At 38.7% G+C, this 17,626-nt stretch overlaps 1 protein-coding gene across 1 annotated transcript in view; it reads left to right on the top strand.

Moving 5' to 3' along the window:
- Positions 1-17,626, top strand: part of LOC128733533 (frizzled-like) — a 103,285-nt gene that overhangs the window by 71,425 nt on the left and 14,234 nt on the right. Inside the window, exon 4 of the mRNA XM_053827184.1 lies at positions 14,192-14,417. Coding sequence (XP_053683159.1) covers positions 14,192-14,417 — 226 coding nt within the window. The remainder of the gene's footprint in view (positions 1-14,191; positions 14,418-17,626) is intronic.

Here is a 17,626-nt window from a genome sequence, read left to right on the forward strand (position 1 = left end):
CGAAATGAAAGATGATATATTGCTGTTTTACAAAAAAAACATGGTATTTTCTACAGGTACAATGCAATCGTTGGTATACAAGGGATAAATAGAAAACCTCTCGGAGACTTCAACTGTAAGACAACGAACCTTATCCGTTCATTTTTCTGGGGAATTATTCCAGTTTGTACCGAATTGTGAAACACCGCATGGTACAAAACCCGATGCCCTTTTCCGTTGAATTCCTGCCGTACCCAAACAGAACAAGAATCAAGACTTTTAAGTTCACTGCAAGTTGCATTGTTCTTTTTACCTCCCGCGTAGTGATCGTCTTCTTAGCGAAAGTTGACAATGACAACCGAACGCGGCAGCCACGACTCGCTGATGCTGCTTTTGCTGTTGTTGGTACGTACAGGATTCCCCTTTTCAGCCTTTAAATATTCGAACAGCTTGGTATGAGCGCTTGCTTTTTCCAATAGTGTACGCCCCGTAATGGAAAGTGTCTGCTCTTACGGTACGGTTCACCGCGCTGGAACAAAGTACCACCGGATCGACCGATGACGGTTACTGCCTGCCGTCGAACATGAGCCTGAACTAAAATGGCACTAGCTTTTCGAGCGGGAAAATGGGTATGAGCAACGCAAGCAAGGAACACGTTTGGAATCAACCGTCGCCGCGTCGTCGTCCGTCGTCGGCTGGCTTGGCAAGTTCAATGAGCGCAGGAGGCCCGTACATGCAGCGGATGCCGGGACCAGCATATGTGTGTAGAACAAGACAGACCCATAATGGACGGTGTTGGCTGGAAGGAGTCACCTACGGGTTCGGATTAATTTACTGGCCCGTTGAGAAACATACAGCGGGGATGTAATTATGAAGTTTTCCATTTTTTATACATTTTTTTTGTTCAGCTGCTGCTCCGCGATGGGTTGAAGCCTTGTAGCGATCGTACCACACCGACTGACTATGTGTTTGTAGGAAGGAAATTTATGGTGAATAAATTCCCGCCAGTCATAATGAGCCATTGTTCAGTTCAAACAAAACATGTTGCTCACGGGCGGCATATCGTGACAAGTTTAAACAATCAAAACTGATGAATAAAAATTAAGCCTATATGGTTTGAAAATTTTGACGATAAAAGATTTAAATTGTAAATGGAGGAAACTTTCTTCCAGCGGAAAAGGTTCGGATGAAAATTTGAAAAACGTAGGTAAGAGGAATAAGTAGAACTAAAAATATAGCTTCCGGCAAAAATGTCTTGTCAAATCCATCTAACTGAGGAAAAATTATTTCTTTAACTCCGTATGATATTTCACCAATCAATTATTATGACCAAATATGTTTATTGTTCACCATTTTAACACGCTCTGAAATGTATAGTAGAAAAGTATTTCGGAGCTGAATTTATTGTTCGACATAGATACTATAGTGAAGTCATTTGAAACACTATTACTATCTTACGAAAATATAAACAGTTTTACTTTTGCTCCATTTGAACATCCAGAGCATTTAAAGAGAACCGCAAAATGATGTTTGGGTCCAACTTACATTCTCAATGTATTAATCTGGTTGGTGGCTTTAGTTTTTATAAATGAAAGATGGGTGAACCAGCGCAGGTAATTTAAATAAGGCTATGTAGACGTGATGTTTATTTTTTTCTGAATCCAAAAATACTCCAGCCTCAGTTTATGGCTGGATTTTGTTTTGTAAACGGTGTACTGAACTCGAGTCGCGGATTGGTACTTACTTTACTTTACTTTAATTTACTTTACTTTACTTTACTTTACTTTACTTTACTTTACTTTACTTTACTTTACTTTACTTTACTTTACTTTACTTTACTTTATTTTACTTTACTTTACTTTACTTTACTTTACTTTACTTTACTTTACTTTACTTTACTTTACTTTACTTTACTTTACTTTACTTTACTTTACTTTACTTTACTTTACTTTACTTTACTTTACTTTACTTTACTTTACTTTACTTTACTTTACTTTACTTTACTTTACTTTACTTTACTTTACTTTACTTTACTTTACTTTACTTTACTTTACTTTACTTTACTTTACTTTACTTTACTTTACTTTACTTTACTTTACTTTACTTTACTTTACTTTACTTTACTTTACTTTACTTTACTTTACTTTACTTTACTTTACTTTACTTTACTTTACTTTACTTTACTTTACTTTACTTTACTTTACTTTACTTTACTTTACTTTACTTTACTTTACTTTACTTTACTTTACTTTACTTTACTTTACTTTACTTTACTTTACTTTGCGGATTGGTACTAACGATAAATATTATCGATCAAAAGGTAGGCATTACTTCAGAAATCCTTACTCCCCAAGAATCCACCACCATTTCCTTGCAGAATCTACCTTACTTACTTTAGGTGGCTTGCCGTCCTAAGACAAAACCTGTCGAACAAAGTTTCTCCATGTAACTCGGCTGAGGGCTACCGCTCTCCAATTCCTTCGACACCGAGTACTCTCCGCCAGATCTCGCTCCACCTGGTCTAACCATCTTGCTCGCTGTGCTCCTTGTCGTCTTGTTCCTACTGGATTTGAGGCGAACACCATCTTTGCTGGGTAGTTGTCCGGCATTCTTGCAACATGCCCTGCCCATCGTATCCGTCCAGCTTTAGCCGCCTTCTGGATACTGGGTTCGCCATAGAGCTGTGCGAGTTCATGGTTCATCCTCCGCCTCCATACTCCGTTCTCCTGTACGCCGCCGAAGATCGTTCTTAGCACTCGTCGTTCCAAAACTCCGAGCACCCGCAGGTCCTCCACGAGCATTGTCCATGTTTCATGCCCGTAGAGAACAACCGGTCTAATAATCGTCTTGTACAGGGTGCCCTTTGTACGGGGACTTAGTCTGCTCGACCGCAATTGCTTGTGGAGCCCATAGTAAGCACGACTTCCGCCGATAATACGCCTCCGAATCTCACGGCTGGTATCATTGTCCGCCGTTACCAGTGAGCCAAGGTAGACAAATTCATCGACTACCTCAAACTCATCGCCGCCGATCAATATACTACTGCCCAAGCGGTGTCGTTCGACCTCGGTTCCGCTGGCCAGCATGTACTTTGTTTTAGACGTATTTACCTTTAACCCAATCTTTTCTGCTTCGCGCTTTAGTCTGGTGTACTGTTCAGCCACCGCCACAGATGTTCTGCCGATAATATCCATGTCATCGGCAAAGCAAACGAATTGACTAGATTTGTTGAAAATCGTGCCCCGCGTGTTGATATCCGCTCGGTTTATAACACGTTGTAACGCTATGTTGAACAGCAGGCATGAAAGACCATCACCTTGTCGAAGCCCTCTGTGCGTTTCGAATGAACTTGACAATCCACCCGAAATCCGAACACAGCACTGTGTACCATCCATCGTAGATTTAATCAGTTTGATGAGCTTCCTGGGGAAGCTGTTCTCGTCCATGATTTTCCATAGCTCTTTCCATAGCGACGAAGACGGCTTGATAAGTTCTCACAAATCTATTCGCAATTGGTGATAGACGGCGGAAAATGATTTGGGACAGCACTTTATAGGCGGCATTGAGAACGGTGATCGCTCGATAGTTCTCACAGTCCAACTTGTCGCCCTTTTCATAGATCGGGCAGATAACCCCATCTTTCCACTCCTCCGGTAGCTGATTCGTATCCCAAATTCTAACAATTAGTCGGTGTAGACAAACGGCCAGCTTTTCTGGTCCCATTTTAATAAGCTCCGCTCCGATGCCATCTTTTCCAGCTGACTTGTTGTTCTTTAGCTGCATGATGGCCTCCTTAACTTCGCCTATCGTTGGGGCTGGCACCTCTTCCCCGTTTGTTGCACCGTCGAAATCGCTTTCCCCGCTGCCATGGCTCTCCGCCTGGGCGCCATTCAGGTGTTCGTCGAAGTGCTGCTTCCACCTATCGGTCACCTCACGATCGTCGGTAGGTGGAAGCAGAATCTATCTGGGCGTGTCTTCAATGCCACTGCCGGATGAGGTTTTTTGTTCCGTCCCTTTTTTATTGGCTTGATTCAGTATTCGGACGATAATGAGTTGACTTTCAACAGCAATTAACAAAAGGATGTGCCTGTTGAGAATAAAAGGCCGTTTCTTCAATATTACCATTGTCAACGTAAGGTAGACCTACCGACGAAAACGAAATGTTCTACGCGCCCCTGTGGGCTGAAACTGTTCACCACGAGACATCAAGATCGTCATCAGGGATATGAACACCTGGGATAGGCAAGCGATATATAGACCGATGGTACCTAGCCACCTAGCATCGCGGATACGGCCGAGCGTATCCGGTTTCATCCGTCTTCGAAAGTCGAAGTTCCACAGAGCAAGGCAGAGTTTTATCTAGCCTACACGCGTGGTCCTCGGTAACTCGCGGGTGTCCGAATTACCGAATATTTAACCGAGAAGGGCGGCTATGTCGCGAGGTATAAACGGTCGATAGTTTTGACCGCACATGTACTGTTACTAGGCAATGGTCCGAGTCGACATCCGCACCCTCTACCGAGCGTACGCAAGCGAGGTTCAAAAAACCGGTTATCGTTGAAAATATGGTTCAAGTTTTGTTGGTCGGATGATCTCGTGGTTTTTTGGATATCTTTGTGGGGAAAAAAGTACTTCTGATCATCAGGCCTCGGGAAGCTGCAAGGTTGATGCATCGCTGGTCGTTATCAATCGTGTCGGTGTGCAGGCTACGGGACCGGTATATACAACGCTTCCCTGCCGATCTGGGCTTTCATATCACCGTTGACGATTTTGATGTTCCGTGGTGAACAGCTGTCGTACTCGTACGATGCCTCCAGCTGCGCATTGAATGCTTCCTTCTCATCGTCGCGTCGGGTCTACTTTAGTATGGACAGTGCACGTTTATGATGGTGTAGTTGAAGAAACGGCCTTTTACTCTCTACATACCCATCCTCTCGTTGATCGCCTACCAATACATCACGTGACTCTGCATTCTACCCATCACTACAAAACCCATTCCTAGCTCGTTGGTCCCTCCACCGGTCTGGTAAAACTGAGTCTCGTCGCCACGAATCCTATACACCTCAGCGTCTTTGCGACAGATCTCATGCAATGCCACGATACTAAACTTTCTGGGTTCTAACATTCCATTCTATGGCCTTATTTCGTCGCCTTTGTCCATGCCGAATGTTCCGAGTCGAATTTTTTTGATTCTTCGTTTGGTTTGAGTAGGTAGCCTTACTAGAGCCACGCTACCCAAGTAGCACACTTTAGGGCCATTTAGTTGAAGCAACCGGATTACGACTGAAATTAGTCATAATTCGGTTACCACAACTACTTTGTAACAACCGTGCTAGTAGGGTACTGAGTCTCGTGATGTGAATAATGCCGATACAACAAATTACTTAATTCAGTCACCCGCTTCGGATCAAACGCTGTTGTGGTGAGCCACTGTTGAGTGCTACCCTGTACCAACATCATCGGTTGCTAAAGTGATACTACACTAGCAACATTGTTTGTTACCTTAGTAACGTAATCATTTCCAATAAAGAGAAAAAAAACTCTTCATTCGTTACCAGTTGCCTGAACATACTAGAAGCATTCTTCAATTCCTCCGAAATCCATTCCGGTCTAAATTCAAATTCCCGCGAAGCTGATAGCGAAGTTGAACAACGGTAATTATCCTGCGTGGTCCTTCTCGGTCCAAGCATTGTGCGGCGCCTGGAATACAACCACGCACTAGGTTGAGGAATCGTCTAGCCACCAAGAACCACCCCTGACAGACGCTTAAGGCTGACCACACAAGCAGCAGTTCTAAGTTTTATTACCTTACTATAGTGGTTTTCATGACTTCAGAAGGTTTTTATAACCTCTTTAAGAATCAGGTTCTCAAAACATAAGCAGTCGTATTACGCTCTGGTGAAAGCAGCAATAAAACCCGAATTAATCCACCTAGCGGCGTGACCTAGCCTTTCTACTGCCACAATCATCATTATTTAATTGCTCAGGAACATCTATAATTAACTTGACTATATTTTTAAATATCCGTTCCGTATTCCTCAAAATTCTCATTTGCCAGTAAAATTCACAACGTATTGCGTAGAGCAATTATATTTTCTTTTCTTGGGTGCGTAAATACTTGTAAACGTCATTTATGTTACTTTATGAACACCTTATTTAGTTTTATAATATTTACGTGATTTATAGAAAAATAATGTAGACACAAAAGATAATTTTTGCAGACTTCAATGAATATATATAGAAAATTAGAAATTAACCCTCTAACGGGTCTACAGACGGCCTTAACTTTCGGGCTTCAGAGCCACATACGAAACTTGTTTTGAATTGACAATATGGAATATGTGTTTATAGCAGATTTTTTGATATTTTGATATTTTGATATTATTACCATGCGTTCAAAAGTTAGCATCTTTGAAAAACAAGAGTTCAGAAAAATTATTATTATGCTTCGCTTTTGAAGAAAGAGGAAATCTACAACAAAATGAATAATCTCAATATTTTGCTATTAGTTTGCTTGGCTTGAATTTTGCAATATGTATCTGAATTAGAAAAAATAACTGAATAAAGCATTAGATATGAAAAAGAGAAATTGAACTTTTTCTTAGCTGGCGCTCCTTCAGATAATTATTTTTTCATGAAAATCAAAACTTAAGCTTCTTTTTAATGTATGTAATTTCATGAAAAGATAGTCATTAGCTTGATCGCATCGTTTTTCCAATGTATCCCGTTAGAGGGCTAGGAAAACAAGATGAGGTCGAAAAATAGTGCAAAAGCTGCGCCATAAACATGCTTGAGAATGGGAAATATGATCGATATGATTTCCAGTGCTTGTCATTTTTGATTTATTTATTAAAACATGATACATGACATAAGACATCTGTCCTTTAAAATGTCATCAACGAAAATAAATCTTACAAAATTACTACCGTGCAACGTTTACTTCTTATTTTTCATATAACATTTCTAAGCTCTAGTATCTATTGATTGAAAAGGGCAGCTATTGATACGGAAAATTTGTTTGAAATTTGTATAAATTTATTTGGAAAAATCAATTTACTAGTATTTTTAATCCTATCACCACTATACCTACATGCTTAAATTAACTGCTATTCTTCGCTTTTTGCTTTTCTTGTAGAATTGTGAGCAACAGCAAGTGAAGAAAATGACAATTGAATTCTGAAATCAAAGAAAAGAAAAAGCTTTTCGATTGAATCCCACTATTTAATATTTATTTGCAACAGATACGTATTTCACCTACGACGTGCAGGCTTCATCAGTGTCTTATTTCAAAGCGTATACGTATCTGTCGCGAATAAATATTAAATAGTGGAATTTAGTCGGTAAAAGTTTTTTCTTTCCTTTAAATTCAGAGTTCGTATTCCACTAAGAGGCTTCAATAACTTCAGACAATTGACATAATTCTCACTTTTCTTGAATTTCAATGCAAATTTAAAAATTGCAAATTGTCATCACATACACACGTACATACACACCTACATACATACATACATACATACATACATACATACATACATACATACATACATACATACATACATACATACATACATACATACATACATACATACATACATACATACATACATACATACATACATACATACATACATACATACATACATACATACATACATACATACATACATACATACATACATACATACATACATACATACATACATACATACATACATACATACATACATACATACATACATACATACATACATACATACATACATACATACATACATACATACATACATATATACATACATACATACATACATTACACACATTGAATACAATCAACATTTGATTGATATGTTTTGATTTCACACGTTTTAACGGTTTAATATACGGCGCTTAAATGTTAAAGTTTGAATAACTTTTGAATGAACCGTCCGATTTTAAATAACTCGGTTTCGTTTGATAGATCTCAGCAGTAATTTTCAAATAATAATAAAATGTGTGATGGTTTTCATAAAATTGATGCTTATATGTTACAAAAATATGTTTTAAATACTATTTTTTCACATTTCTTTATGTAACTTTCAAACTACAAGTCCACTCGTCATGAAATTTGGAAGTTAAGGGTTTGCAAGGCTCCCCTTTCATATGCAATCAATTTTGTTCAAATCGGTTGAGGAACCTATGAGATAATGAAGTCCCATATTTTTCGTATTTTTATACATAACTTTTGAACTAAAAGTCCGATCAATATGAAATTCAATAGCGACCTATGGGACACCTAGACCTTCCATTTGACACTAAGAACATTAAAATCGGTCCAGTCATCTCCGAGAAAAGTGAGTGAGATTAAAAAGCGTCACATACACACACACACATACACACACACACACACACACACATACATACACACACACAGAAAATGCTCAGTTTTCGAAACTGAGTCGAATGGTATATGACATTCGGCCCGCAGGACCTTCTTTCCATTTCCGGTTTTCCGAGTGATTTCTATACCTTTATACTATATATTTATATAGTAGAAAGGCAAAACCGATTAAGCTTTCGCTGCCATAATTCAATAAAGCTTTTCGCTTTTCGGTTTGGTAAAAAGCTAAATCAGTCCGCTAGCTTTGTCAACTTGAAAATACATCCGTGAGCAAAAAAGTTGAAGTTTTATTGTCAGATCATCCTGATCGATTTGGTTTATGGCGACCACAACAAAGTATCCCATAGAATATTGAACAAATTTTGATCAATCTTCGTTGGTTTACAGCGGAAGCGCATAACATTTTATCGCGCATATTGATATGATAGGTGGATAAAATCAACGCGCCATCAAAATTTTGCAATTTTCGAAAACTGGTTGTTTTAGCAAAATAAATAGGTCACCGAGAAAAAGTACAAACATACAATCGACCTTCACGGATTTTAACTAAATTTTGCCAGTTTATTCGTTTTCGGTCAGGAAGTAAAAATCCAAAATTTAGTGCCGATCGGACATTCCCTCGATTAATGGGCGAACCTCCATTTTTAAGGAAAATACCCGTTTTTGTCAAAACCTCTTATTTTCTTTTGCTTTTATTTCGGGAGATATTAGGTTTAGAAAGACACAATTTTCAGATTTTCAAAGGAAATTACCCAAGGAATTCGAAAAACATGTTATTTTTGAGCACTAGTGCTGCCAAATATTTTTAAACTGAATTTGAAAACTAAATTTACATTTTTCTCTCAATGAAGACAATTTGATCTCAAAAATTCCAACGTCATCGTGTTTCGCAGACTTTTTTTATATAAGAATCACTTATCACCCTGAGGCATTTTTTGCCGATCCCGAGATACAGCGTTTGAAAGCAAGCAATCTCCCATTTTTTATGTAAAACTAAGAACAAAATAACTATTTCTTGAAGCAATGATTCTCTACGCAATGTAAAAATACTTTGGCATATCGGGAAAGCATTTATACAGTATATAACTAAGTTTTTCTTAACAGTGTATAAAGGCTTCCCCGATATGCCAAAGTATTTTTACATTGCGTAGAGAATCACTGCTTCAACAAAAAGTTATTTTGCGCTTAGTTTTACATAAAAAAATGGGGGATTGCTTGCTTTAAAACGGGATCGACAAAGAATAGCTCAGGGCGATAAGTGAAAAAGTGTAAAAAAATCTACGAAACACGATGAAGTTGGAATTTTTGAGATCAAATTGTCCTCATTGAGAGAAAAATGTAAATTTAGTTTTCAAATTGAGTTTAAAAATATTTGGCAGCACCGGTGCTCAAAAATAATATCTCTTTCAAATTGCTTGAGTAATTTTCTTCGAAAATGTAAAAATAGAGTCTCTAAACCTAATATTTCCCCAGATATAAGCAAGAGAAAATAAACGGTTTTGACAAAAATGGTTATTTTCCTTAAAAATGGAGGTGCGCCCATTAATCGAGGGAATTTCCAGTCGGCACCAAATTTTCGATTTTTACTTCCTGACCAAAAACGAACAATCTGGCAAAATCTGGTTCAAATCCGTGAAGGTTACACGGGTCTCGGAAACTTTTCGTGGAATGACCCAAATATATTCAATTAGTCAAACTCAATTTCTAGTAAAATCATTTTAGTTGCTTACTGTGACAGGAAAACCGATTGATAATAACTTTCTTTCAACAAAACACTTTGCTTTGATGAATTTTTGTTTTCAAAATACTAGAATATGTCAATATGGCTTCGCATGAAAAAATGATTTCGGTGTTGAAATCTAATATTCTTCATAATAGCAGCAATAAATCTGTTTGCTCAGGGTGTTGTCGTTTTGATAGCTATAAAACTAACAAATTGATAGCGGTTTGACAAGCAACTGTAATATAAGCAATTTTGGTTGGTGAGCCATATTGTATTGCTCCGCCACACGTATGGAAAGTTTATTAGAGACGTGGTGCAGCAGCTAATATTATCGTGGTATTATAAGCAACCACAATAAATTTGCTTTATTAGCAGTTTTATCATGATTTTATAGCTAGCTATAAGTGTGTTTGGACTGGTATCTTCTTGGTATTGCGTAATACCATAATAAAACTAGAAGAAACGATTAATACCGCAATAAAACCTTCATAAAATTCCAGTAAAACCAAGTGGCTCTAGAATTGTTACTTGGGAAGTCTATTCCTCATTGCTACTTCCAGCGTTCGCATGGGTCCCTCCTTTCCTGTCGGCATACGGCTTTAGTTTTCACCGGGGTTTATTACTCGATCTCCTAAGGCTAAGGTTGCTTATACTCTGGCTGGTGCCAAGAGAATGTAGGGATACGTAGGGTGGCTGGATAAGAGACTAACGTCCACTATAAGGTCTATGTTACACATTATTCGGTCGTTCACCAACCAACCTCAATGGTGGCATAGCGAGGCCGAATTAGTTCCATTGAAAGCGTTCTCAGTTCCACGATTGGAGCTGCAAACGCTACTGGGCTACAATACTAACGAAAACTATTTGCTGAAATCTCCAGATCGCTGTAGCAGTCAGGGCCCGGCATCGTCGAAACAAATAAATGAAACTGACTTTCTCTTACCTTCGCTTCATACATGAAGTGACTTGCTTCATTTGTTGAACAGAACGTTTCAAGCAAGCTTCAGTTGAAGTTGGTGGCCGTTTCAATTGACGTCGACAGAAAGTCAGGCACGATTTGTCAACATTGACTAGGTTAGCTTTAATATGCGTTGCATTCTTGGAAATGTTACTCAAATCCAATTTATTTGCATTCAAAGTTGCTGGCCTTTTTCTGAATATGCGAAAGAAAAGTCAAATGAAAAGTTGAAACCGATAGTCATGATGAAGTGAAACCCGTTTCACTGACGCTGACTGAAGCCAGTTTGAAACTGAAGCGGTGCTGCTTCTGTTGAAACCGAAGCTTCACTGTTTCTATGTTGAGTGACGCTGTGACGTTGTCGGGCCCTGGTCGCAGTCTGTTGCCTTTAAAGTAGGAAAAATACTGTAGAAAACGGAGATATCCATTGAACAATAACGCTGCGAACTGAGCAAAAAAGTGGGCCTGCGGTCTTTGCTTAATTTCCTGCATCATCCGAAAGAATAGTAGCCAAAAGTATCACCGAAGAGGGCAGATGAAAAAGCCAAATGAGAGAGAAAGTGTGCGTGTGTAAGAGAGAGAGAGAGAGAGAGAGAGAGAGAGAGAGAGAGAGAGAGAGAGAGAGAGAGAGAGAGTGAGAGCAAGAAGGCGAGGGAGAGCGAGAGTGAGAGGAGAGGAAGAGGGAGAGTGAGAGAGCTGAAAGAGTTTGAAGCTGAAAACGCATTGTGGTCCTCGGTCCTCGGTGCTGGCGGAAACGTCATGTTATCTAAGTTACTAAGCTCGTGACCCAAGATGTTAAATACCCGATGCTGCCAAGAGAGCACCGTCTGATAGACTTGGTTAAAGATGCCCATTATCGCAAACCTCCACATGGAAATCGACAAACTGTTATGAACAAGTTCAAGCAGCGATTCCACGTGTAAAGGTTTCGTACAGTCGATGAATAGATCTCGAAGGAGTATCGATACTACAATTTCAGGAATACGAAGCCAATTGTCTCAAGGGTGGCGCCTCTGCTTACTTCTCGACTCACTTCATATGCGCCCATTCTCATTTGTCTGCGTCAATTACGTCGGACCAGTACTAGTTCGGATTGGGCGGAGCGCTGTGATAAGATGGAGCCCGGAGGTCAGCTATACGTTTTCATCTGAGATCTGAGCCTTAAAAGCTGGCGGTTAGTCAATTCATTGCCCTACAATGGCACGAATTTCCGAATTACGGTGCTAGCCGTAAGTTGCTAGCTGAAATCGTGACTTGCATAAGAGGGTGGTCGTCAATATCTCCACACTTCGGAGGTATTTAGGAGCAACGGGTACGGAGTGTGAAAACGGCGCTCAGTAACCTGTCTAGCTCATGAAACCCAATCTACGAGACGCTGTTGACTGGTACCAGTACTGGTACTGGTAACAGTAGAGTCCATCGTGATTTCCCGGCTTTTTCCCGACGTTCGTCTCAATTCAAGCTAACGATCAAGGGGCACTTTGTGAGGTGGTGCACCCTTTAGATACGTTAGTAGAAGCCGATCGAGTTGAAAGATCCAATAGTGATTTGCCCAGGCAACTAATTGACCAATTCTATACTGAAGGTAACGGATTCGTACTTGTTGGTAATCGCTCACCTCACCGCGGAATCGGAAGTTCAGCATTACGGGTCGTGGAATTTGAGAAAGTGAGAAAGGAGCCAACGGTACACAAATCATCGACCGATCTAGCATATCTACGACTGTCAAGCAGTGACGGATAAAAAATGACGGATGGACAGGATAGGGAATTAAAAATAAACGATCGATGGCTTCACTCAGAACGTTATTCAACGTGGCTGAGAATATTAATGCGTAGTGGTTCTCTAAAAGATATAGAAATTTACATTATTTTGTTTGATTTGCTTGTGATCTACAGGAAATCGAACTGTAAGTACCAGCAATCGTTTGTCTTATGTGATGAAAATTAGTATAGTACCCATGCTAATCGAGAAAATTTCCAGTCACAAAAAACCGTCACTGTCGTAACCAACTGACACCACTAGACCAAATCTTTTGGAAGTTACTGAGTGTTAAAATGTGTTTTTGGTATTTTAATAAAAAAAAATTGAATCGCAGGTTCAAGCGCCTTGCAAAGCTGGTATGCTTTCTGTGAGATGTATTTTGCTCTTGTTCGTTTTCATAGTTGTTCGAAGTTAATATACATTTATACAATAAGTAGGTTCGTAAGTTCATGACTGCAAGCAATATTTTTATTTTCATTGCACCCTAAAGCAAGTTCTAATAACATAAAATTGGAAATAAGACTGCTATGAAACCTTAACTAGTCATTTCGCTCATAAACCCGGATTCATTAATAATTTATAATTGTTCTCCGTTCCTTGTTTATTGAATAGAAATCAGAATATGTTGACCTTGTCTGATCGCATAAAATAGATAATTCAGAAATTATAATTTATACAAAAATTCTGCTTTCTTGAGGAGCGAAAATATTAAAGACTAAAAAAATAGTGTAAATTTGAACTCATATGTACTCACATGGTGATAGTTTAAATCCAACTTTAGCATTTCTTTATCTAATGTTTCAATTTTTCTAACTCATTAACTGCGTTCTCATTAAAAGACATAAAAAATTGAATAAGTACCCTTCCGATAGAATTGCCGCAAGCAAACGGATTTCAATTATCAATCAATCAGCCTTTTTTTTTGCTTGATGTTTATTAGTAATTATTCGTTTCAAGTTTTATTCACACATACGTTACATTAGATGGATTATTACACATAATAATATTAATAATATTAATGATATTATTAAACTCCTCTATAAATAATATGAAAATTAAACGAATTATTTTTCAGTTACAGTATTAGCAATGAAAGATAAGAAGTAGTAAAAATTATGACAAAATACGCAATGCCGGCATTTCCTATCTTTGAAGAAACTATTAAACACAATTTCATTTCATTCTTCATTTCGCAGCAAAATCTATCAAAGAAGCAAAACAATTACTATTTCATCTCGACTAGTTTTTCCATACCCAAACATTCCGGCCGGACATCAGAGGCAAAATAAATATCCGCGGCTTGCCGCGCGCTGCTAGTATACCGACAACTTTCCTACTTATATTTACTTACGTACAATTTTTTTTTCGCTTTCTCGTCCTCCCCCTGCAGGGCCATCGGCAGTCCACCTCCTGCACGGTGCTCTTCATGGCGCTGTACTTCTGCAGCATGGCAGCCTTCGCCTGGTGGGCCTGTCTGGCGCTGGCCTGGTTCCTCGCCGCCGGCCTCAAGTGGGGTCACGAAGCCATCGAGAACCGGTCCCATCTGTTCCATCTGGTGGCGTGGGCCATCCCGGCGGTGCAGACCATTTTCGTGCTCGCCCTCGGCAAGGTGGAAGGTAGGTTAAGTTTACGTTCGTTGAATTTTTTTCCGTTCACTGTTTCTATTATTTCCAATGCTATGCTATTGAAGGAAGGTGTGCTGTGCCATAGACGGGTGACTGCGCGAGAGCGCAGGGAGACAATCAATTTACGGCCGATGTAGGATGTTATGGTATAGTGGGCAACAACACGGTGATATCGGTACTGTGACACTCGGAACACGAATAGTGATGAACACCGGACTCTGTTGTGGCACCTGCCATGCCATGCTGCCAGTGTCAGGGTCGGGTTATTGCAGTTTGTCACGCGATGCCGTCGCCGTTGACTGGGACTAGAAGTTGTAAGTTGGGTTAGTTTCTTCCATGTATTTTGCATTTTGTGGAGGAATGGCAGATATTTTACAGTGAGGCAGATGATTCTTTAATGTTAAGGTATAAAGCATTAGCATAAATTTCAAAATATTGCGCATAGATTTTCCGAGAGGCACAAGTGGTATTCGACTGCACTCTTGCAATTATTCCTGGTTTCTTCTAGTGGCACCTGGCGATACAATTTGAACACCTATAAATAGATTATCATAAACTTCCTGATTTTATGGTTAAGTTTTTCTTAGAAATCTGTGGTAACAATCACGGGAAGCCATATGCCGAATTTATACGGTCGTTCATCAAAAAAATATTAGTTTATGTTGGATGGCTAAGTTTAGTTTAAACACAACTTAACTGAATTGAGTATACATACAATTCCACGTCAAATTTGTGATAATCTAGACTTTCTGCTTCATTCTATATGAAGGCTTAGAAGATTTATTCGTTATATACTCGGCTTAGCATCAACTGGTTTCGTTTTCCCTATTTTGATTGGAATTGTGCGTTTGCTTTTGCGTGGCGGTGATTGACGTTCACTTTATAATCCGAATTTTTCTTTCCGATAAAATCCATTAGACCACTTAGCGAAGAGCAAAATGTCTATCGGGTCTTTAATATCAATATAAACTTGCTTTTTCCATTAACTATAATTCAAAATCTGAGAATGCTCCGACTGCCGAGCCCGTTGTTGTGCCTCACTTGCCCGCTGACAAAATGGTCAATGAGTAATGGTTCAATAAAATGTGTGAAAAGGTTGATGAAAACAGCCATTATATATTGTGTTCACTATCTAATCCCCGGTAATGGCAGCAAGACCTTTTTCAGACCAAGCCCGGTAAGATTTATCGCTTGCCTGACTAGATAATCGCCATCGCCTGGCATTCGAACGAGGGAGTGTGAATTGTGGCATCCGACCGATCGAATCGTTCAGTTACATCTGTGCTAATGCATGTGCCCTCTGATCTGATATGTATATGCTATTTCCTGCTGCAAAATACAGGACGATTTCACTCCTTATTTGAAAGACGATAGATAGCCGAGATGCAGGCTTTAGCAAACGTTTTGAAACTGGATGTTGCGTTTTGAAACTGGAACTGGATCTATTGTGAGAAACGGTTGGAGGTAAATTTTCCTCCGGAAACCGTTAGCAATATATACCTATGCTCAATTGCAAAATGCAATTTAAATACGACTGTCTCCGAAGAAAATAACATAGTAGCAATAAATGAGTATCCTTCTGTATGTATGAACTACTTCTGTTCAGCTATTCAACAGTATAACTATAAACGAATTTGCGAATTTAATTAGAAATTTAAACATACAGACTCTCAGTAGATACACAGAATGTCTAAAAAATGATGTCCTCAGTTATTGACCGGCAGATGTACCAGGGTTATTTACCGACAATCCATGACGTTTTAGAAATTATTATTTAGTTACAGGACAATCGATTTGTGGTTCCTCATTTTGCCATATATTATATCTTTATTAGTGAACAATACAATTAGTGCAAAGAATCACAGACATGTGTTTGTGAGGAAACATTTCTGCAAGTATCTAAGTGACAAAATATTTACACTTTTCAACTGCGGAGATGACAATTTCATCTATCACCAGATGATATAAAATGTTTTAAAAACTTATATTTAGGATGAGCTTTGTTTACTTTATTTTACTTGAGTATAAAAGAGAATAACTACGTACTAATGGCGTTCTCCAACGTTAAAGTGCAAAGTGCTAGAAAAGTGCACTGAGATTTAGAACATTTATGAAAACAGTCCGACTTGTTGACTAATGGTGTTAACACATCCATTTAGGCCTTGCAGACCTTTACGATCAACATCGATAGCCTTACAGAAATCGAAAGTCAGAGAAATCGTTGTATATTGCGTCTGTTTGTTAGCGTTTCACCAAGCATTTTTTTTTATTACGAAACATACAAAGTACAGTACAAGGCAAAAAGCAGTTTTTTCATTAAAGCATTAAAGTTACAACCGGTGTTTGTACGGTTACGTTCGAGTTTTGAACCTTTAGTATCGAGATATCGACGATTTTAAAACTGTCACGTCACTGAACTACGTTCGGGGTTCTTCGATAGGTATAAGGTAGTCTGTCAATTCGAAAAGTTGTCTTATATCGCAATTGTCCCACTGTGAATGAATTGACACAGCTTTTGTATTTGCCCCTAGTTTTAATTTCGACTTGTTTACAGTTATCTATTAATGATTTTTGGGTTATAATTTCTGTAAATTCCTAGAATTATCCAACAATAATGAATATTCACATGCAGTGAATTAGTATATCACAGACTGACAGACGTGACACTGGAAGCTCGTTCCATCGCCAACGAAAACGATCGTTTCAAACTTCTACTTAAGCCAAAGGTTTTTATATTTTTCAAAACGTGTATTTTTTGATTGCCGATTTTTAATCTTTCTTCGATGACAGTTTCCAGAGAGCGTTATATTCTGTTACTGTATCAGTTACGATCGTAAAACCCGCGACCGGTCACGTGCCGTCGTGATTTACACCAACACATTGGCATACACAAACTGTTTCTCGTCTCTTTCTTAGCTTTCTTATTTGATTCCTGTCTGTTTTGTTTTCGTTTTTCGATTGTTTTCTGTTCGTTTAAGTCTGTTAACTGCCTATTTTTAATTGTTTCCCAACCGATTTCTGTCTGTTTTTTTGTTTTCTCACTTCGTCTATCTGTTGCTAGCCATTTTCTGGCTGTTTTCTGTATGTTTTTTGACTACTTTCTTTCTGTTTTCTGGCTTAAGTCTACCTTTTTATTGTAAGTTTCATATTCGATTTATGACTGCTTTCGGTTTGTTTTCTCTTTGCTTGTTATTGATTTT

This window comes from Sabethes cyaneus, chromosome 2 (genome assembly GCF_943734655.1).
Source record: "Sabethes cyaneus chromosome 2, idSabCyanKW18_F2, whole genome shotgun sequence".
Taxonomy (NCBI): domain Eukaryota; kingdom Metazoa; phylum Arthropoda; class Insecta; order Diptera; family Culicidae; genus Sabethes; species Sabethes cyaneus.